Here is a 23,601-nt window from a genome sequence, read left to right as displayed (position 1 = left end):
TCACTGCAGGTGGTTTCCAGGCACCTGGTCTCCCTGCTGTCCCCTCCCACCTGTCCCAGTCAGTGAGCAAAGCTCACAGTTTTTGACTGTTTTGACTGTTTTTCTTGTGAAAACAGTCAAGATATAAGGTTTACCTTTTACTTTAACCTGAGTTCTAAATCTAAAGCCTAACTGTATTTGAAGACAGGCAAAACAGACTCAACCAGACTTAATCTTGTTTGTCTGTGAGTTTTTAATTAGACTGATTACTTCCTTTGTTCCCTGATTGCCAAGACTTGGGAGAAATATTGGCAATCAACTAAAATGACATCCTCTGATTGGTCGGGGATAAAGCTAGGGTCGACACCTTACACTTCATATGCTAAAGATCTTCTTCCCCATGAATCACCGTATCAGACTGCTGCTGTCATTGTTAGTCCAGTGGTGCAAAAAACTTGACCTGAGTCTTATTAAATATAGTAAACAATATAATATATAACTGTATTTCATTATTTTAGTTACATAATCACAATTACCTATTTTATTACTTTTCACACAAACACATGGAAATATTCAAAGAGGCTCAACAGTAATTGGAATCATCATACAATAATAATAATAATAAAAAAAAAAACGCATCTCCACCAAAACACAATGAATTTCAAGGCATTTCAATGGGGGTTAAGGATATCTGCACTGTGGCTGTGCAGCAAACATATGCACGTCCACGTTATCAACAGTGTTTCTGGTCATTTTAACTGAACAAAAGTGAAATAGATTTCTTAACAGCAATTAAATATTTTTTTAAATGTCAAGAGGCTATTAATGTGTCTCTATGAACAAATGGACCTCGACCGCCTGTGATGCAGCTGTAATGTGCTGTGTAGGCTCAGAATGATGTGTCACCACTGCCATCTTGTGGGGAAAAAGGTGTAATACAAACTTTTATTTCACTGAATATAACAATATGACATGTTTACACTATAGTGTGGCATGATCGGGTGTAGGAACGATGACTGATCATGATCACGGTGCAGACTGAGATAACATTTTGCAAAGGCTGAACTGTCATCACAATTAATATAAAAACTCCACAGATTAATCATCTGTCACAGAACATAAACCAAAGAGATGATTTTGTTGTTAGCTACAAGAACAGACAAACAAAAGTCAACCTAGAACATAACCTGAGTGAGACGACTACAATATTACTGCACTACACAACATTATAAAACGCAGAGAAAGTGTATTGCTGCAGGAATAAAATGTCTACAATCATCCTGTAAGTCCCACAGGATTCCTTCCTTTGCTTATAACAGCAATTCAGTAACTAGTTTAACCACAAAAAACACGGTTATTTAACACAAGTCTCATTTCATGGATGCAAAGTGTTACATTTGGCCACAAATGTGCACTATTACAGCACGGAGGAGTTTTATTACAGCATTCTGAGTGTAATTACTACAACACATTACACTAGAAATAATTGAAGGCAAAGCTCCCACTCAGTGTTGACTGATTCAGTGCAAATGTTGTTACTGAATATTTTATTAACCAAACACTCAACTGTTTCTAGATCATATTAAATTAGAGATAAGGATTGCAGTTGTGTCATTTAGCTAAATTGAAATCTACCCTTGCTCAATAGTCGGCAAGCTACACGTAAATCAAATGAATGCAGATATGAAACCGCTATATATGCAATATAAATACATCTTCCACGTATCTTCTGTCCACAGGAATAGACACGATAGCTACAAAATAGTTCCTTCCTCAAGTATGCACTACAGTGTACAATGTAGAAGTGTTGCATACATAAAGGTATCAAGGATCAGCTCGGTAAAAAGAAAGAGCCAGCTCCTCCATTGTGCATCTGTGTGCTGACATGTGGGGCTCAGTGCCAGTTACGCCCAGCAGGGGGCAGTCTTATCCGATACATTACATCAGGCAGTCAGACTTGCACTCATTTCTCAGTGTTTGTGATGGTTCTTAAATATTGCACTACAGTCACAACGGGTGTTCGGGAAGGAGGAAGTGGAATCACGGCTCATCTGCGATCATCTGCGATCATCTGGGCGTCAGTCGCTACAGGCTACAGATACTCTTCTTCTTTAATGTAGAGGATCTCGTGTGCCGAGCTGGGAACCTGAAAGAAAAGACTGGCCGTCAAAGGCTGAAGAGATGTCTCCATAGAAACTAAATCCAGATATATGAAATAAATTAAAATACACATTTGGTCCCTGACTTCAATGTAATAATTTACTTTTCTTCCCATTCTTAGTAAATATGTACAGCATTTTAATGTAATATGATCTTTTTGGATGTGTCACAATTTCTAAAATGTCCAATATTGTCTGTCACGTGGATGAACCATTTGCACTTTCAGGTAATTGGTAGCTAAACAGAAACAATGTTTAGCTAAGGCTCAGCTTGCACTTACAAAACTGGGAAAGAGACATTTTATACACAAAACCTCTCCAACAGTTTTACACAGTGCTCCATTTTTCTATGTACAGGCTGACTTTCTTAAGCCACTCGAATCTGTCATCAATGACTGACAGCGTCTGGAAATGTGTGAATGAATTAATCTCTAGACTGGTCCAAAATTTCAACACAGCAATAAAACCCTCAGTTTTTAGTGCTAGTAGCTAAAAACAAAACACTAAAAATGAAGAAAATAAACAAAAACTAGCTAAGATATGTGCTGCTGTTTTAGTGAGTTGCGTCAGCCAGTCTAAGGAGTATTTATTGCTTATTTCTGTGACTGTGTATGAAGCACTTGTGCTGTTGTGTTGTTTCATTGTCAATCTCTTCATCTATTAACTGAATTGGAAGCATACATTTAAATCTAAACCTTCAGTACGTAGAATAGGACAGGACTTTACATTGCCCCTTGGGGATAAATAAAGTCTTTTTGACTTTGACTGAAGCTCCTCATCAGATTTGGTGATACACGGACTGTTGAAACAGTTGAAAGCATATATGATGCTGGCTTGAACTTTGTGTATGTGCTGCTACTGAAGCGTCGCTCGTTCTTGCCAGCAGATGGTGCAGCTTGGACTGCAGGTATGAAAGTGCTGATGATGTGGCTCTGCTGTTGTCGGCCTGCCTTCACTGACATAATGTGCCCCTTTTCCATTTAGTGATGCTATGTTTATTAAATGTACTCTTTCCAGATCCTATCTCCTCCATCCAGGATTTAATCAAATGGTCAAAACTGATCAATGTCTGTACCTACCATGCCATTCTGAGTCCAACCTTTTCCAAGCGTAACCTGGAAACTGGGCATAAAAATAGATACGACTGTGTTGACTATAAATTTGTTATTGACTGCTACCTGACCCTCCTCCTCCCTCACCTGAAATAAACTTACTACCTTCAGCGGACATGTCCGCTCCTCCTAGCCTGCTGGTAGCGCGGTCCACTTCAGTGTTGACAGGCTATCACTCGTGAATTGGAGCTGCTTTTACAGAGCAGGTTACTGCTCAGGACCACAGACCGGTGACAAAGCAAGAGATGGACTTATTTTAAAGGTAAATAGAAGTAATACTGTGGCCTTTTTCCAGATCGGACTCAGCCTTCCGATGGGGCTGGCGGGAGCGTGACTGCACATGCAAGTCAGTCATTTTGCGTCGATCAGTGAGTGTATTACTTTATTTAACAGTTCTATGTGTCTCGCTGTCTTTTATACTTGAATACATCAAGAGTACGATTTAAAAAACTGGTTATTAAAAAAAACTGTTGGTGTTTTTTGTTCTGCTAAAACATCTTTTAGGTCTTTCTCTACGCAGGAAAAACACTGCACTGCTGTTTAATTGGAAATAATTGGAAAAATGCTGAATACTGAATCTCACAATCTGCTCCACTGACAAATGGTTCCCATTAATGTGCAGTGTACATTTGCTTATTATCAGCTAATACTATTTTCTTACTCATATTAACAGAGGTTGAATGATTTGGAGTCTACATATATTCTCAGACAGATTATTTAAAAGTCAAATAAATACTAGTGGAGTACGTGATGTAATATAACACCGCTAAATTAAAACTACATTTAAATGCATGCTGCGGTTAATAGATTTGTGGTGTTTGAAAACGAAACCTTTTCCTTGTTAAATACAGAGTTAGGCCCCGGTCACACAGGCCTAGAGGTGGGTCAACCTTTTCACTACCGAGGATCCCAACCCCAAATGTGGATGACAAATCCTCCAATACCTCTGAGATGGTGACATCGGAGAAGAGGGGGAGGGAGGATGGAGCAGTGAAACAAAAATAAATGGACGTTAATTAATAGATGCATCATTCGAAGTAGAGTGTTTGGAGGGCAGCCCAGCTCCTGAAATTCAGATAAATGATCTGCAGTGAAAAATGTTGGTTTTGCTTTGTTACTTTTACACTGAAGTTCTACATGCTCTGTTTCCGTCGTGTGTCAAACATCTTCAAGTTCCAATACAGCTTGAAGAGTAAAAGGTGAGTCCGGTCTGCATCTTTCATGCAAACTACAAGTTAACACTGCAGTCTTATAACAACCAAAGCAATCAGATGAGGGATTTTATTTGGCTGGTCTCTAGGCCTCTAAGGCAGTGAGCTCGTTCACTATGAACCTGATATTAAATAGTATAATTCTGCTTTCACTATTTAAGCAGTGGAGTTCCTGCCAGGGGAGCTTTTGCTGCTGTTTGAATTCAGAACCTGACACACAACAGAGATCTGCTTGTTTTTCTGTTCACATTACTTCAAAAAAGTCTTTTTATAAAGTGCGCTCGAAGGGAAACTCCAGAGCTTTTACACATCAAAGTCTGTTTACAGGTAACAAGGAGTACTACTGCATGTGTGGAAAAACTTTGTAAAAAGTCATTTGAGGTCCCAGAGGGAGCTGCGTGAAGTCTGACAAATGTCCTCAGGTGATGCCACTGGAGCAGGAAAAGCAAAAAAAATATGGCTGCATTGTGGGTAATGTAGTCACCAAGTTTTGACAAGAAGAAGAATGCATGGAAATGCAAATAAAGATCTTTTTAACTGGATAGGGAATCTGCTAATAATACCAGTGTGAGCGGGGATGTTATTTTCAGCCCACTTACAGCTATTTTGTGTAAAGCAGGCTCAGATCAGCAGAGGCTCTATCTCAATGGGACAGATGTGCAGTGAGCAGGTAGTCAGACTGTTAAGGTCCTTTTCAGAACGTATTACTCACTAGTCCTTCACCACAGAGTGCCGCTCGGCATGAAATCACAGCTGCTTGCTGAGGTTTAGAAACAAATAAACAGGTGAACTGTGGGTTGCTTATGAGAGACAGCATCTGTCACTATGGATACAGCTGTCCTGATTGTTCAGCGGTGAGGTAATGCAACTATTCTCTGGTTTACTCTACAGACTATACATAACCCTTCCACTTATACTAAGTCCATGTGTACCTGGTTGACTCCTCCCACTACCAGGAGGCGGTCTCTGATGACGATAAAAGAAGCGGAACATCTGGGGAAGTTCATTGGAGCCAACCTTTCCCACTTCTTCTTCTGAGCATGAAAGGCCTCCACAGTGTCTAGTGCTGAAGGCTCATGACCTAAAGAATGGAGAAGAACAGCTCAGCTAATAATCTCTATGCTTTATTCTAGTCCTCTATACATCCAGTTTACAAAGCTAAGACTAAAATGTATTTAGTCTGCAACCCACGTCCATCCCAACATGTCCTTTCATTCTGTTTCTGACTGAATGTCTTATCTGTGTCACTGATGGCTGCTCTGTACTGTGTTGGGATCTTCTTACTGCTGTCCTGGTATTTGGCTTTTCATGTATGCATGTGGAAGGGCATGGAGGTCCCACAAGAGAGCCATGCCAGTATAAATTACAGTATACTTTACTGCAAATGGAGATAATAATCTTCTCTTGATTGTTACAGTAAAATGTATCAAATGTTTGAACTTGCTTGTGAGGCCTTGTTATACTTGCTGGTGTGCAGGAGATTTCTCAGGGGGAAGCTCATGTTTACAGAGAAGTTTCAGGATTTTGCTTAGTTAACAAAACTGCCACTGATAATTTATTCAGACTATCTAAAGCCCAGCAATCCAAAGTGTTCAGGCAGTAAAAAGTGATTACAAATCATCAAGTCCTTGTGTGTAGGTTTTTCAATCAAGCTGATCAGCAGAAATTAGTTTGCAGTTCATCTCTCTTACCAAGTCCTCCTGCGACCACCATCCGTCCACGCAGGAAGGCAGCAGCAAAGTCAGCTCTCTTTGTTTTCATCGCCACTGTCTCCTCTGACTTCAGCCAGGTGCCTGAAAAAAGGGAAAGGATAACAAGCGACAGCTGGGGTGAGCATGTTTGTGTGTGTGCACAAGCTCATAAAGTAGATGAGGTGAAGTCTGGTGGCACCGTAGTCCACCTTCAGCGAGATAGGATGCTGCTGAGTTTTCAGAGGATGACCTACCCAAACAGGTCACCCACAAGGCAGCTGCAGCCAGGACAAGGATCGCACACACACAGGCAACAAGGACAGAAAAAGGTTATAACGAATTCAAAGTACAGGAAGGGAGAAAAGGAGGGTCAAAATAATGTTGGGAGGGAGTCTAGTTGAATGTGTGTTAGGACACTGAAAAAGTCAACAAGAAAAAACATTTATCATTTGGGCTGACGCTGCCGGAAACATTGTCATAGCCGTCATATCATCATATTTCACTGCAGAGCTGGTAAGGTACGTTGCCAAGCTTTCAAGTTGCTGGGAGACTTTGTTCTGTTTCAGTCCTCAGTGCATCTAGGAGGCCTTATCGGGCTGTAGCTCAGGAGGTTGGTGGAGCAGGTCATCTGCTGATTGGAACATTGGTGGGTACATCCCTAGCTCCCTGCCTGTATGCCAAATATCCTTGGGCAAGAAACTAACCCCAAGTTGCTCTCCAATGCTTCCATCGGAGTATGAATGTTAGTCGGAAGGCACTGAAAACAGTGATATGGCATGCAGTGAGTAGAAAAGCGCTATATAAGAATCAGTCCATTTACCATCTACACATATATTTATAATTGTGGTTGGTATGATCTGAATGTATACTAACCATTCAGACCATTTAACCAGATCCTTTTTAAATTTAACACCTATTACTTGTGTAACAAAATTACATGTAATCAAATGACTTAAAGTCAGCATTTTGGACACATTTGTTTGATTGTGTCAATAACACCACTGCATTCAAAACTGAAGCCTCACTGCTGGGAATTGAACGCAGGTGCAGGGTTAATTGAGCGCTAATTCTTATCCACCATCAAACAGCTATTGGCAGCTTTAATCCTAAAATATTGGTAACAACATTAAAATCATCAGACAGGTGGGAAAGACTTTATAATTTAATCTCCTTAATCACCAAAACTTAAGACGGACAGTGTTTTCTTCAGTGCTGTCTGATGTGGTTGTCACGGGGAAGTGACATCTGCGGCACTCACGATGATAAAATGTGTAGTTGATAGTAACAGGAAATGGAAATTCAGCCCTGAAAACAATGTTTCTCTTTCCCCAACAGATTCTGCAAAAACTTCTCATTTTACTTTCAGGCTTTGTTGCTGCCAAGCTTTGTTTATCTGAAGAAAACCCAGACAGGAGAAAATCGTGACAGAGGAAGACAGATAACTTCATTAGGGAGTGAAGGAAAGCGAGGGAGAATTAAAAAGATAGAGACAGAACAGGAGAGAAAAGGAATGTCTTACACTTTATCTTTGTCTATCTCACCTTTCTTCTCTCTCTGCTTTTTCTTTGCACTTGTTTTTCCCCCCATTCTCCTTCTTTACCTTCTCTTCCGCATTGCCTTGTTCCTACCATTTTTCTTTCTCCTTTCTCTCTCTCTCCCTTTCTTCCTACTCAATCTTTTTAAGAGGTAGAGACAAGGTCGAGAGCGACAAACAGAGGTAGAGAATGAAAACGAGATAAGAAGCCAGATGGTGAGTCTTGCTGTGTGTTGCAGCAGTGTCTAATGAAGAGCCGTGCTTCTCTTTCCAGCCTGGTTAAGTTAAACTAAAGGGAACAGAGCAGAGATCCCAGCTGGCCGTCCACTCTGTTCTGTTTTCTCCATAGCAAAAAAATCCTGTCTTGGTGTTGAACATCATCTGTGCAATTCAAAACAACCCAGAAGTTATTTATAGTTAGGAATCAGGTTAGACCACCAAAACATGGTTGTAATGTTGAATAATGTGATGCATAATAAGCAGATAAGCTTTAGCTTCTTTATGTCGCTTATTATCAAATTGCTTGTTAAAAAATGTTCACACACAATCACAGCTTTAAGGCTGTATGTGAGTCATTTCATAACACTAATGTCCAACAGACTTGGATCAGATGTTAATGGAGCTTTAGTGTTCCAGCTCTACAGTACAAAGTCAGTGCAAATTTCAATAGTCTGACTGAGCTTTCTTGCTGAAACCATTGATACTCAGGTACTCATCACGACTAAAAACAGCTACTGGATTAAATACTTATTTGCAACAGTATTGATATCAAAAGTGGCGCCTCTGCCTCCTCCAGCTGACATACAAACACATAAACAGTAGCCAGCAATTACTGACAGTCACAATAGCAATCTATTATTATTAAAGTAGTACGATTAATAGACGGTGTTCATTAAACAGGATAATACAGTTATATGTGTCTACAGTGTGACTGAGGCAGGAAAAACTCTCCCAGCCACTAACGACAGCCTTACCAACTCTATTTGATCAGCAATGAGACATGACGAGCGCGGGACAACCTCTGACAACCTCACAATATTGTTTTCAATTTGTTGTTATTTTATTTTATTCTTTTGGGCTGTACTTATGTTACTGTATTTTTTGGCACTATGTCAGACAACTTAAGTACAGTCCTGTGACTGACATTGTTGTTATTGGTGGTTTGGCTGTATTCAGGAGGTCGAGCAGGTCATCCAGTGATTGGAAAGTTGGTGGTTTGATTCCTGGCTGCTCTGTGGCAGCATGCCAGAGAATCCTCAGCCAAGAAACTAACCCAAAGTTGCTCTTCGATCATTGAAGTGTGAACGTTAGATCGACAACACTTAGGCATAAAAAAAAGTGCTTGTATGAATGGGTGAACGAGGCATGGTGTAAAAAGTGCTTTGAGTCCTCCACGAAAGTAGAAAAATGCCATATAACATCCAGACTAGTACTATTTTTATCTTTGTATTAAGAAAAAACATTCTTCCCCCGTGGTGTCAAAATGGCATCAAGTAGTTTAAGTGTTGGTACTGGGTTTGATATTCTAGTATTGTACCAACCCTACCAGTGCAAAGACATCTCAAGCAGATTATTTCCTGCTGTTTGCTGCATGTGAGAAAGGACAGTTGTGGAAAATATCCTGACCTGATTCACCAGAAATTGTCCAAAGCAATATCTAAAAACTGCTTGATTTTTGCATTGTGAAAGATTCTGGATGTATGCTCTGAATCATCGACATTTAAGCTGCAGCAACAGAGTCTTTTGATTAAACTAAACCTTAAGAAGATTAGTTATTTTGGGAATTGATGGTAATTTAGTCCAGTAATACTGGGTCATTTTTGTAGGATGTATTTTGAAATATTATATAACAAAAGTGCTGTATGACAGCAAAACAATCTCATGTAGTGATATGTAAATCGTCTTTACAAAACGAGCCACTTCAGAGCACGGTGCATTTCCTGTGTCTGCTTTTTATTTTTAGCGGTTGAATAAAAATATCTCTCGTCACTGCACTACATCGTCTGTTAAAGACTTCATTACAAAAGGGCAGTTCTATAACCTCGTCTTTGATGTTTTCTTCTATATTTGTATTCATAAAAACAGGCATCAATCTAGAAAGAATTCAGACAGTAATAGCTGATTTTCAAAGAGTGCTTACAGTGTTGCAGGCTGGGTTTTTGTCTTTAAATTACAGCTGTGTCAACACATCCTTCTACAGACTTGTGGTTCAATCCTTTGAGACTGAGCTGCAACTGCAGGCCTCGTTCCTATTTGCTTTGGAGGGATTACACAAGTCTTCACGCCAAGATTTTCTTTGTAGGATGCGGGGAAAACACCAGCATGCATTATTCTCCTCTGGTGGGAGACTGCAGAGGAGAATAAAGAGGCGAGAACGAGAGAGAAAACACAGAGAGAGGATTTCAGATAGAGAGAGAGCGAGACAACGGAATGAAGGAGATGAAGCGATTCTCTGAAGACTGGGCTTTGTAGTCTGTGTGGTGGTAATTTCGTCTGTGGCTCTCCTCTGTAATTGTCCCTCATGATTAAAACTAGAAAGGGATGGTGATTGGTTCTCGCTCTTTGATAGCTTGGGTATGTCACGTTTGAAATCTTACAGACTGCTGACCGCACAGATGATCCTTTTGGACAGAATGTATCTCACTATGATGTTCTGTCATTTCTAATAATTACAAGCTGGTCTAAGAAGCCAGTCCACTTTTGCTCTATTCTCATTTCTGCTTCATTCCATCTGCTTTGTTATGTTTTAGTCCCTTCTGTTTTTTTAAATTATCTCAAGCGGGACATAAATCACAGTCACAACATGGGAGTTCGTTTGTTATAAGTAGGTCTCGGGGGGGACTGCATCATTTGTGGTTATTGTTCATGTTGCCTGAGCTGTACGAGCTTTAGCAGAACAAAGGAAAGTGCTGCTTTATTAGATGCAGTAAAAGCAGCAGAATTCATTATTCCAGCTGAAGGTTTGTAACAGAAAAGCAACTGAATTTGAAATTTTCAATCACACTGAAACACCAGCTGAGGTTTATCTGTAGCTCACAGCTTTTGTGCTTACTGAAGATTTAAACTTTTACCATTGGTGAAGACTCAAGCACAAATCTCGACTTATTATTTGGTTAATTTAGGAAGAATCAAGAGGTTTATTGTCATGTATGCCGCACAGCAGTGGTGCTTAGCAATGACATTTTTACTTTATGAGTTCCCCACACACAAATAAATGAAAATAAATAACTAAACTAAACAAAAAATAAAATAAAATTCAATACAAAATACTATACACACAAGGCTAGAGTGTAGTCAGAATATAAATTGCAATTAGTATGCAAACTACTTTAATTCAAAGACATCCAGAATGTTTTAGCGTTGTTATATAAACTGTATTATTTAATAACATTTTATAAGTGACAGTAGGAATCAAACAAACATAGAAAAAGGTGTAGGCCACACCTACTACTACTAGAAATATTAATCTCAGTTTTTTTTATGCCCTCTTTTCTGTCTCCTTCCACCGTCTCTCCTCACCGTTCTAACTGACCCATGGCAGATGGCTGAGCCTCCCTGACCTTGGTTCAGTTCCTTTTAAATGAGAGTTCTTCCTCCCCACCATTGCCAAGTGAACAGGCACCTTACAAAGTTGTTGTCAACTGATGTGATATAAATAAAGCTGAAGCTGAAAAGCTGATTGGATGGTTCATATGCAGGCTGAGAAGCCCACAGATGTTGTTTTTCCACCCAAAGTAACTTTTTCCCTTCAGGTTCTCGTATGTCTGCATTTCTACTGCAGTGAAGATCCGTAAAGATTAGACAAATTAGTCAACTGACGTAGTGACAACTGTGTTTACAAGCAGGATTATAAAAACATAACAATCACATTAAATCTCAGCTGTCTGCATCTCTTTTTCTGTTCTCCAATTTCATCACTTTTTTTTTGTTAACATCACTCTCTCTCTCTCTGTTCACTTTCTAGCTTGCTTAACCACCGCCACTCATCTCTCTCTTTTATTTTCACTCACTCTCTTTCTCTAAAGCTAAATCTCTCGGGATTTGACCAAAGTCATATTAAGCAAAAAAACAAGAAAGATGACTCGAGTCATCCAGCACAACAACACTACTGATTTACCACCGGGCAACAAACTGTTTTGAAAGCTCAGTCGCTGCTAACCAGCTAGTTCTACATCGTCCAAAGTAGGGAGACATGAGATTCAGGTTGGTACTGTTAATGTTCCTTGTGTTGGACTGAAGTCATTCTTTTCCTTTGGAGAGCCACTGTTAATAGGGGACCAATGCTGGAGCTCAGTGGGAATGCACAGCAGGAGAAGCACTACCACAACCTGCTGCAGTTCTAGATTGTAACGTTGGGGTCCATCTATAGTATAAAGAACGTACTGGAGAGGCATCTGCTCATCATTCTGTTACATACTGTAAAAATGTTTTGCTTATTAATAGGTTTTAAAAAACATGTTAGCCTCACTGGGTTGCACAGTGGTTAAGACTGTTGCCTCACAGCAAGAGAGCCCTAAAGGCAAAATGGGGTCCAGGTTCGTATTAGCAGCTGATGACAGGAGGGTGACTGGAATTCTTTGGGAAATTGTCTTGTTTCTGTAAGGTATCTGGATATTTTTAATTGCATCTTGGAATGGATGTTTAACCAATCATCCTCAAGAGTTAGTCTCAGAGTTTGTCACCTTTAGTTTAGCGTATCTTTGCACAAATCATTTATTTGAACAATTCTGTTTCACAGAGCTGCTGTTAAACGATCTCCGATAGCTCGCCATCATCAGCTGCACCTCACCTCAGCACATCTCTGCTGAAGTTCAAACACCAGCAGCTCTGCAGCCAAGTATCACCTCACAAGCAGGGATTGTAAGAATGCTACATAAACTTAAGTTAGAGGATATTTTTCAAGTTGAATTCCATGAGAAATTGCTCCAGTAGCTCCAGGACCCTTGCAAAATATTTAAACAGCTTTTTGTCCAGTTTCTAAGACATGAGCCTGGGCCTTTACCCTTAACAACACTGTTAAAGTGAGATGAACGGAATTTTCTTTGTGTGGTGCACAACACTGAAATCAACTACTTTGGAAACTAAACAAAAAAACATGAAAAAACCTAAACTTCGAAAAAATAAACTGTCCATATCAGGAGTTACCACTTGAAGAAAGTGGGAAAAATATTTCCTGAGTAATTTGGGTGCAACATTACTCAGGCAGCATGGTTGCCTCACAGCAAGAGGGTCCTGAGTTCAACTCCACCATCAGGACGGGGTCTTTTTGTGTGGAGTTTGCATGTTCTCCCCATATTTGCATGGATTCTCTCCAGGTGCTCCGGCTTCCTCGCACAGTCCAAAGACATGCAGTTAGTGGGGATAGGTTAATTGGAAACTCTAAATTGCCCATAGGTGTGAATGTATATATAGATGGCGCCGGTGAGGTCGGCTGCCGTCACGACTGCTCCGACCACTTTTTCTTTGTCTTTGTTTTTTAAGTTAGTTTTCAGCGTTTCTAAATCGGCAAAATCATCACCATTGGGTACATTAGGTATGACAGTGACACTCTTGTTTCTATTGGTATACAATGTACTCACAATTCGAAGTTTTTAACTCCGGATCCGAGCTGGCCGAGTGAGATCTCGAGGGAGAACAAAGGGAAGCGGCGGCGGCCTAGAGGGAAGCGAGCCGGCGTCAGGAACAGGCTGAGAGCTCGTGCACACCGCACACCTCTGCCTAGCATCCTGCTCGCCAACGTCCAGTCACTGGAGAACAAGCTTGACGACCTCAGGGCCAGGATAAAGTTCCAGAGAGACATTCGGGACTGCAATCTCCTCTGCTTCACCGAGACATGGCTGAACCCAGCGGTGCCGGACCACGCCATCCAGCCGGCCGAGTTCTTCTCGGTTCACCGCATGGACAGGACACGGGACTCGGGGAAGTCAAGGGGAGGCGGCGTGTGTTTAATGGTGAACAACAACTGGTGCAACAGTGCGAACGTTGTTCCTCTCACACGCTCCTGCACACCAAATCTGGAACTACTGTCCATCATGTGTCGTCCTTTTTATCTACCTCGGGAATTTACATCGGTCATTGTAAGTGCCGTTTATATTCCACCACAAGCGGACACGGTCACCGCCTTATGCGAGCTGCATGAGGCACTCACACAGCACCAGACACAACACCGGGACGCTGCGCTTATTGTGACGGGGGACTTTAATAGCGCCAACCTCAAACGCGCAGCGCCGAACTTTTATCAACACATCACCTGCCCCACCAGGGGTGAAAGGACACTGGACCACTGCTACACTACGGTCAAGGACGGCTACAAGGCACAATCCCGCCCCCCGTTTGGCAAATCTGATCACGCCGCCATCTTCCTCATGCCAAAATACAAACAAAGGCTGAAACAGGAAGTTCCGGTTCAGAGGAAGGTCGCGCGCTGGACGGATCAATCGGTGGCCGCGTTACAGGACGCACTCGATGACGCAGACTGGGGCATGTTCAGAAACAGCTCCGACGATGACGTCAACGTGTTTACGGAAGCGGTTGTGGGATTCATCGGGAAACTAGCGGATGATACCGTGGAGACAAAGACTATCACAACGTTTCCCAACCAGAAGCCGTGGGTGGATAAAACCATCCGCGACGCTCTGAGATCCCGCACCGCTGCCTACAACACGGGACTCATGACGGGGGACATGGACCCGTACAAAGCCGCGTCATATAACGTGCGGAGGGCGGTGAAAGAGGCGAAGCAGCGCTACGGGAGGAAACTAGAGTCACAACTCCAACAGAGTGACTCTAGGAGCCTGTGGCGGGGACTAAGGACAATAACGGACTATAAAGCACCAACAACCGGTATGACGAACGCGGCCGTGACTCTGGCAGACGAGCTGAACACTTTCTATGCTCGCTTCGAGGCTGCAGCTAAGGTCTCCAACAATGCTAGTGTTAGCGACGCTAACGGCTGCAGACAGGAAGATACTGCCAGCACCGGAAACGTGCTCGTCATCTCCGAGCATGAAGTAAGGAGAGCCTTCAAGAGAGTGAACACCAGGAAAGCAGCAGGACCAGACGGCATCCCAGGTCGTATCCTAAGAGACTGCGCATACCAGCTAGCTCCTGTGTTCACTGAGATATTCAACATCTCTTTATCTCAGTCGGTGATCCCCACATGCTTCAAAGAGTCCATCATTGTTCCTGTCCCGAAGAAACCCCACCCTGCTTCTCTCAATGACTATCGCCCTGTAGCCCTCACCTCAGTAGTGATGAAGTGCTTTGAACGCCTGGTCAGAGACTTCATCATTTCTTCACTACCAGACACACTGGACCCACTACAGTTCGCTTACCGTCCAAATCGTTCCACAGACGATGCCATCTCTCATCTCCTCCACACATCACTCACTCACTTGGACACTAGAAGGGGGAATTATGTTAAAATGCTCTTCATAGACTACAGCTCTGCATTTAACACCATAATTCCCTCCACACTCACCACCAAGCTGGAGCATCTGGGACTCAGCTCATCTATGTGTCAGTGGATCTCCAACTTCCTAACTGGCAGACCACAGGCAGTAAGGATGGGCGGACATGTCTCAGCCTCCACCACTCTCAGCACTGGAGCCCCCCAGGGGTGTGTTCTGAGCCCCCTGCTGTACTCTTTGTACACATATGACTGCGTGGCCACTACCAGCTCCACCACCATCATCAAGTTTGCTGACGACACCGTCGTGGTGGGCCTGATCTCTGATAACAACGAGACGGCCTACCTGAAGGAGATTAGGAATCTGGAGAACTGGTGCCAGAGGAACAACCTCCTTCTAAACGTCAGTAAGACAAAGGAGCTGATAGTGGACTTCAGCACTAAGCAGGAGAGGAACTACCAGACCCCCGTCATCAACGAGTGCCCAGTGGAGAGAGTGGACAGCTTCAAATACCTCGGAGTTCACATCACGCAGGACCTGTCATCGTCCTGTCACATCAACACCGTGGTGAAAAAGGCCCGACAGCGTCTCTACCACCTCAGACGCTTGAGAGACTTCCAACTGCCCTCCAAGGTGCTCAGGAACTTTTACTCGTGCACCATAGAGAGCATCCTGGCGGGAAACATCTTAACCTGGTTCGGGAACAGCACCATGCAGGACAGACGAGCTCTACAGAGGGTTGTGCGGTCAGCTGAGCGCACCATCCGCTCCGAGCTCCCTGACCTGCACTCAATCTACAGCAGGCGGTGCTGGACCAAGGCCAGGAAGATGGTGAAGGACCTCAGCCATCCCAACAACAGACTGTTCTCTCTGCTGAGGTCAGGAAAGCGATTCCGCTCCCTGAAGACCAACACAGAGAGACTGAGGAGGAGCTTCTTCCCGCAGGCGATACGGTCTCTCAATCACACCACCACACAGTACTGACCCACACATACGGTTCTTACACACACACTGGACTTTCTGGACTTTGGTTTTGCACAACACTGGTCACTATATTCTTCATTTCCGGTTAATACTTGTACAGCTGCTGTTATTGTGTATATATTTATTTATATTTAGATTTCTTCATACATTCTTATATAGTTCTATATTGTGTATTTTGTTGTACAGTTATTTTATTTTCAACTTTAATTTATATATTTATCTTTATCTTATTCTTCCCAGTTAAATTTACCCTTCATTCTAATTTGTGTTGTACAGTTATTTCATTTTTAACCTTAATTTATATTTTATTCCTTCCTAGTTAAATTTACCCTTTTTAATTTTTCATATTTATTTCCTATCTTATTCATAGCCTTTTCCTTTTTTGTTCTCTTTAGGTCACGAGCAGTTGTCCAAGCATTTCACTACATATCGTACTGTGTATGACTGTGTACGTGACAAATAAAATTTGAATTTGAATTTGAATTTGAATGTGAGTGCGAATGGTCGTCTATGTGTCAGACTGGTGACCTGTCCAGGGTGTACCCTCCCTCTCGCCCCAAGACAGCTGGGATAGGCTCCAGCCATCCCCGCGACTGACAAGGATAAGCAGAAGAGAATGCATGGGTGGAATTTGGGTGAACTGACACCTTAAATATTTTTTCTAAAACAAAAATGTGTCATTTTCAGGCAATTTTCTTGCCACAGCTTCGTTCTTTGCATTTCCTTTGTACTTGTTGCGTCTTGCCCACATTGCGACATTCGCTAACAGGCGTGTGTCTTAATACTGGCAATATGAAATGGAACAGTAATACAATATCACTGTGTGACAGCAGATTGCATGGTGTGTGTGTATGTGTGGAGAGATACTGCTGCAGATGGATGATAAAGCAATCTGTTTCTGGATCTTGTAATTTAAAGTGCTTCTCATCCCCAACCCTCCCTCAGCAGCTCATCTCCCATCTCATCTCCACCAAAATTAGATTGGAGAAACGGGGTATGGCTGTGTGTGTGTTCGTGTGTGTGTGTGTGTGTGTGTGCGTGCACGCACGTCTGCCTGGATCAGTATCAAGCGTTTGTGTGTGTTGGAAGTTATTTTATTTTCATCTTTCCTCTTCTGTCACACATAAAGCAAACTTTCTCCCCATTATCATACATTAACATTATCACGCCCATGTTCTGCTTTATTTGGCTTTCATTCGACCGATCCCAAAGTGTGACCACTTTTCCAGCTGTCTAAAATGACTTATTGATTTTTCTTCTCCCTTTTCTCCTTCCGGTCTCTTCTCAATTTGTTCACCTGTTACTCTGGGGTGCCTTTGCTGGATAGAGGGATAAGTCATGTCACTGTGTTTAGGGACATGGAGTGTGCACAGAATTAAGCAAGGAAAGAAACCAGCTATCTGCACGGTGAGGTTGATGTTAATCACTGCTTTGCAGAGGTGTGGACTCGAGTCACATGACTTGGACTCGAGTCAGACTCGAGTCATTAATTTTATGACTTTAGACTTGACTTGAAAAAATGTTCTAAGACTTGTGACTTGACTTGGACTTTTACACCAATGACTTGGGACTTGAATTGGACTTGAACCGGTTTACTTGAAAAGACTTGATATTTTACCCCAAATATAAAATTTAACATGCATATTATATAGAGATTGAAAATGTGAGGTCATTCACGGGTAGAACCGCAAAGGATTCTGGGAACTCGTGGCAAGCGGTACTAGCGCACGCAGGCTTTCAATTAAAATCAGTTATACAGCGATAAAAAGAAACACAAAAATGTCAAGAAGCTGTTGTGTTATTAACTGCAATAGCCGGTCGCATGACAGCCACGGGAAGCCGACGGGTAAAGAGATCGGTTGTTATCGGATTACGTCGTTGAAGAGAAATTGTTCAAGCCATGTTTCCGAAGTAACAAAGACGCGACGGATGGCCTGGATTGCAGCCATTCAAAGACCAAATATAACGTCCCAGAACACTCCAGCTCACAGGTTAGTCTGCTCCAAGCATTTACACGAAGGTCAGTGTTTTTTAGTAGTTAATACGTCATTTTCATAACATAATTAGTGATATAGGTTACAAGCAAGTCTGGCGCTGAACAGAAATTGTCGCACTATGCTCCTTTATTTATTGTGCATAAATAGTGAATTGTCCTGACACAATATTGCGTTTCGCTTCTGTTATTATGGTACATTGACAAAAACATATACTTTTATTCACAGGATAAAACAGGTTTTTTGTATCACTAATTGCCCAGTGCGATTACAGACTGCGGTAAAGTGAGCCGTCATTTGTGAGCCGCGGTCAAGCCAGCCGCCTCCTATCCGCGCGGTGATTACAGCATACAATATTATTGTCACTGCTACATTTCTGTAACGCTACCAGAAATTATTTCCACTACTAATTAATTACCATTGAGCTCAAAGGTCCTATTAATAAACGGTTAAGGAATGTGTATTTATGACGACAATTTGTGAGACTGGTAAACTTATGATACGTACGATGGTCTTTCGTTCTACACGGTGCAGTTCAAGGTCCTGCACCCATCCGTCGGTAAACTGTACCTGGGCTTGTTGCAGTGACCTGAAGTTACTAAACTTCATGAGTGTATGCACTCACTCCAAGAACCGTATAATTATAAATATGCTAAGATGAGATAGCTGACTTCATCTAACTAGCAAATGTTGTCCAGGCTACGTTGGTGATACAGTTTTTTTTAATGTGTATGATATTTTTGTCATGCGATTTTAAAGCTGGTCCTACAAGCGCATCCAAGAATAACATGCAGCTTATCTCAGAACTGTCGGTGAAAATTATTCTTGGAGCTAGGTTTAATTGAGCTGCATTTTAAAGAGGTGCAATTTCACAATTTGTGTATATTTTCTAAGTTCACTATTTTGTCATGTGTTGAGAAAAACACAGATTTTAAAATTACATGGTCTAATATTTACATTTAGCATAACTGCAACATTATTTTTTCGTTTTTTGTTTTTAAAGACTCGAAAGGACTTGAAATTCAAAGTTTCAGACTTGTGACTTGACTCGGACTTTTACACCAGTGACTTGAGACTCGACTCTGACTTGCCTGACATTACTTGAGACTTGACTTGAGACTTGAGGATAAAGACTTGAGACTTACTTGAGACTTGCAAAACAATGACTTGGTCCCACCTCTGCTGCTTTGTAAGAGAGCAGGGTCTAATTGAAGAGGGACGCAATTGCAAAAACGAGATAATGACTTTTATTTTTGGGTAGAAGACTTGATGAAACCTCTGAGTGCTATGAAAACATCCCTCACGTATCAAGCTGAAGTCAAGCGGTGCTCAGTCCTCCAGTCTTCATTGTGCTCTGTAGGAATTAGCATTTCTTTTCTTTTTTGAAAAGCAAAATAAAGACAGGAAATGAGAGTAGAAGGATGGATGGAAGGTAATGTTTGAATGCATTACATTTTTCAGTAATGCAGTAATGTAACAAGTTACTGTATCGAAGTAACTGAATTACATTACAGCTACCATTATTTTAATTGTGACACAGAGGTCCTCCAGAAATTAGCTGCAATCAGCTGATTTCAGTTTGTGTGCAGGGAGGACAAACAGCATGATAACACAAAGCTAACAAAGATCCCAGAAGAATGTTAAAGCTGAGCGAATACTAAATTGAGCCTAGGAGCCGGAACCTTCAAAGTCTGTGTGTTCTGCCTTCAACGGCTTTCACTGGTTTTCTGTAGACACTATAAAATATCCTATGTGTCCTCATTAGGATAGGGATTTGTGTTAGCGTTTGGGACTGTAGCATTGGGTTTATATTATTAACTCTTCATTATATGAGAGTGCAATGTGGAAATAAGTGAGTAGTGTAATGAATTACTTTAATAGACAGATACCGCCTGACTGTTAGTTGTCAGCTAGCAGTCAGCCACTGGGAGTCTGTCCTCTTATCTACTTTCCACTTTAAATACGTCGTTTCACTCAGTTGCAGACTAGAAAAGTTAGCTATAGATGGTTTACTCAGTATAATTCTAGAGTCTTTACCTAATATATATATAAAGCGCATTAAGGCCACTGTTTTGATTTGGAGCGATATAAATAAAACTGAATTGAATTTCATATTCTTTTGCTAGGTTTTGTTGTAAACCTCTTCACCGATTAAAATATAAAAACTTTGATTCAAGTTTTGAAAATGTAAAATAAATGGATAAAACTTCACAGTCAATTTGGGCATCATCATTTGCAGATCATCAAAACTATTTCCAGTAAACAGTTCTTCATTCATCCATTTCAATATAATCTAATAAATAGATGCAATTTAAAAGAAAATTAAATACACAGATGTGCAGACGTAGAGGTTAATTAATTCTGAGACAGGCTTTATGAAGGTGTTTCTTTGGACACTGGCTGCTTTGTAAAGGATTTTCAGTCCCGTTCTTGTATCTTAGAGGGGAATGTTTTTTTCAAGCTCTGTTTTAACCAACCATACAAATTAAAGTGTATTCAACCAGCGTTATTGTGATAGATATGCGTAGGACAGCTTTTTGGGCAGAGTTTGATTGAGCAAATAGAAACAACCTGTCATGGTCCTGGGTCGGTGACCCAGCGCTTTTAGTTATCATTTTCTAGTTTATGATGATGATGATGATTATTATTGTTTGAGTTCTGTGTGTTATATTTGGTCTGCCTTTGAGTCTGTGTCTCTGTCTATGGTGTCACCCCATCTGTTTGTGAATCTGTCTGTTTAGTTCAATGTCTTGTCTGGTTCCATGTATCTGAGTTTCCTGTTTTATTGTGAAGGTCCGTGTCGTATGTGAGTGTGATCAGTTTACGTTTCCCCTGTCCCGTCAGCCCAGATTCCTCCCAGCTGTGTTGCCCTCCTGTCTCTCATCCCCTGATTACTGGTGTGTGTATTTAAGCCCTGTGTGTTCTCCTGCCTGTTGCCGGTTCGTCTGTATTACTCAGTGTCAGTCTGTGTATCCACCGTGTCTTCTCCCTGTTGTTCATCGTCATCCTCCTCTGCTCGTTTTCATTCAGGTTTGTGCTCTGTAGTTTAGTTGTTTCCCAGTTTAGTTTAGTTCGAGCCCCGTTTGCTGTTTGTCCACATTCTTTTGTGTTCAATAAATCACCTTCACTCCTCTACGACTGCCTGCAACTGGATCCTCACTTATTCCACACGGCTCGCCTCGGCAGCCGTGACACAACCTCATGGTGCCTTTGCGAAAACGGGACATTAGAAGACTACCAAAAAATGCCATCCATACTATGTGAATTCTATAAATTTATGGTTTTCCTGATATTCAGTTTTTGTTGTTTCAGCTGAAACCGTCAATTTCTTTCAAGGAGGAGATTACATGCTCTCACAGTTACCACAAGATAAAAGAAAAAGAATGATATTCTTTTCAGCTGTGCGCTAAAAAAGGTTTCTCTGACTGAGTGACCTAAATAAACTAACCAGGCATGTTCTGGTTTGTCAGATCATTGCACCAAGTAAAAATTACTTCTATATATTTTTAAGTTACACTCTGTTAGAAATTCAAAATGATGTCACAAAGTTTGCAGATGTATTACCACAGTTTTAGTACATATTCTGGACTGTATACTTTTAAAAACAATAATGTAAAAATCGAAAATCTTTTGTGATTAATTTTATTAACGGACAAAACACATCAATGGCATTCACTAAGAAAGTTTCACAGACAGGCAGAGACGGGTCTTGCTGCTTGTCTGTAGAAGGCTATTTGAGCATTAAGAGGTGCCAATAATTCCAGTGCCAATGAAGAGCGGCAGCTGAACAACAAGCAGTATAATAAGAAAAGCAACAATCCCTCATTTAAAGTTTGTATAAAAAGTTTGTGAACATACATTGAAAACGATGTAACTTTCTGTCAGTGATTCCTGGAATACCGCTTACATGTGTTAAAATCACGGCTGGCACAGAGAGGGTTATTTGGTCTGGAGGTCGTTGTCCTTCTGTGGGGAGAGATGTTTGAGCGATCACCTAACGCGTGACAAAGGAATCCGCTGTAACGCTAATGACGGTCTGCACTCTCTTACCTGTCTGTAAAAGTTGGTTTGGGCATTAAAATCACTGCAGCAACTTTTGAGAGATGTGCAGAGCACGAAAGGAGAGTTAAGAAAAAATCCAAAGAAATTATATAGAAACTGTATATAAAAGGATCAGCTGTGGAGTTTTTCCACCTATAACTAAATAAATAAATAAATAAATACTGCAGGTTGGATCTATTAGCTGGACATGTACTCGTTGTTGGATTTGAAGTGTCCCTTTCACAGCGCAGTATTTTTGAACCAGAGCATGCAGGCATTACTGCATGCGTTTAAATTTCGATTTCACATTTTATATAAGTACATTAGCAGTGCAATGAAATCATTGTTTTATGCCTTCATGTTTAAAAACACAAGCCATCAATAATCACAGAATGCAAGAAATGACAGTGTGAAGATGAGAGTGCACGCAGGGTCATGTAAATGGAGACGAGTGTGGTCAAAAATATGAATTATGATACGTTCATATTTTCCAAGAGGCTCTGTTCAAAAGTCCAGCAGATACTCTCCTCAGGTCGCTGACATTCACAGACTGATGTTACTTTTGTGTGCGATATATATAAGTCTGGTGACAGTTTGGCAGTCAGAGTGACTGACGGAATAAATTATAGCGTTGGGATAAAACAAAGCAAAAATGCCTGATTGACAGAACTTTATTTCTATACTTTGTGTTTTAATAGAACAACAACAATTTGTTAAGCTAACAAAAGAAACTAATCAAAACCAAATGGATTTGCAGATTACATGGAGTAGTCTTGTGTGTGTGTGTGTGTGTGTGTGTGTGTGTGTACATATGATCTATATCCTGCATGTGCATGCAGCCGAATTTGTGTAGGTTCACCATTACAAACAGTTGTGTTTTAGAGCTGTCCATGGTGCTGAAATTCAAATAGTTTGAGTGCAATAAAAGTTTATGAAGGAAAAATGTGTTATTTCACGCTCCTGCCTGGACTTTTACGTGACTTGAAATTGATGTAAGTCTGTGTGTGCGTGTGTGTGTGCGTGTGTGTGTGTTTGGGTCTTTTTTAGAACCAGAAATTGGAATGGCACTATACTTAGGGGGCCCAACAGTCACTGTGGGGATCAAATGCCAGTTCTCATGAATTTGAAGGCATTTTTGAGGCCTAAAATATGGTTTTAGGGTTAGGTTACAAATAGGTTAGGGTTAAGCATTCATTTCTGGTGGTTAGGGTTAGGCTATAGAGCTGAGGAAAGCGTTTTGTCAATTCTTTGTCCTCACTAAGACATGAAAACGAGTGTGTGTGTCATTAAATAATAGAATGATGTGAACATTTTCTATCATCAAGTGATAGAAAAGAGGAGGTTATTTAAATTACAGCATTATGTGATGATCTTGTTTATTTCTTCTTCACTTTTTTCCTGCTGAGTGTTTTTGACAGCGAAAATCTCTGCTGTATGTGGGGAGGACAGTAAAGAGTGGAGCAGATAAACAGGAGATACTTTAAACA

General features: G+C 41.2%; 1 protein-coding gene across 7 annotated transcripts in view; it reads right to left on the bottom strand.

Annotated features, from left to right (window-relative positions):
• Nucleotides 1-439: 439 nt before the first annotated feature.
• The window catches only part of klhdc8a (kelch domain containing 8A), a 69,432-nt gene continuing 46,270 nt past the window's right edge, over nucleotides 440-23,601 (bottom strand). For 6 of the 7 annotated variants that reach the window (XM_086291259.1, XM_086291264.1, XM_086291260.1 and 3 more), the window contains 3 exons: nucleotides 6,153-6,254; nucleotides 5,394-5,542; nucleotides 441-2,125 (listed from right to left, as the gene is read on the bottom strand). In XM_086291259.1, coding sequence (XP_086147385.1) covers nucleotides 2,072-2,125; nucleotides 5,394-5,542; nucleotides 6,153-6,254 — 305 coding nt within the window. In that variant the 3' untranslated portion in view covers nucleotides 441-2,071. Of the gene's footprint in view, nucleotides 2,126-5,393; nucleotides 5,543-6,152; nucleotides 6,255-23,601 lie in introns of all 7 variants that reach the window. The other variant, XM_086291258.1, reaches the window with a different exon arrangement.

This window comes from Aulonocara sp. 'chitande type north' Nkhata Bay, linkage group LG5 (genome assembly GCF_057382095.1).
Source record: "Aulonocara sp. 'chitande type north' Nkhata Bay isolate Kocher_YH1m ecotype deep benthic linkage group LG5, A_spYH_male_GT1.1, whole genome shotgun sequence".
Lineage (NCBI taxonomy): Eukaryota > Metazoa > Chordata > Actinopteri > Cichliformes > Cichlidae > Aulonocara > Aulonocara sp. 'chitande type north' Nkhata Bay.
The sequence above is the reverse complement of the archived record's forward strand: the minus strand, read 5'-3'. Positions and strand labels throughout refer to the sequence as shown.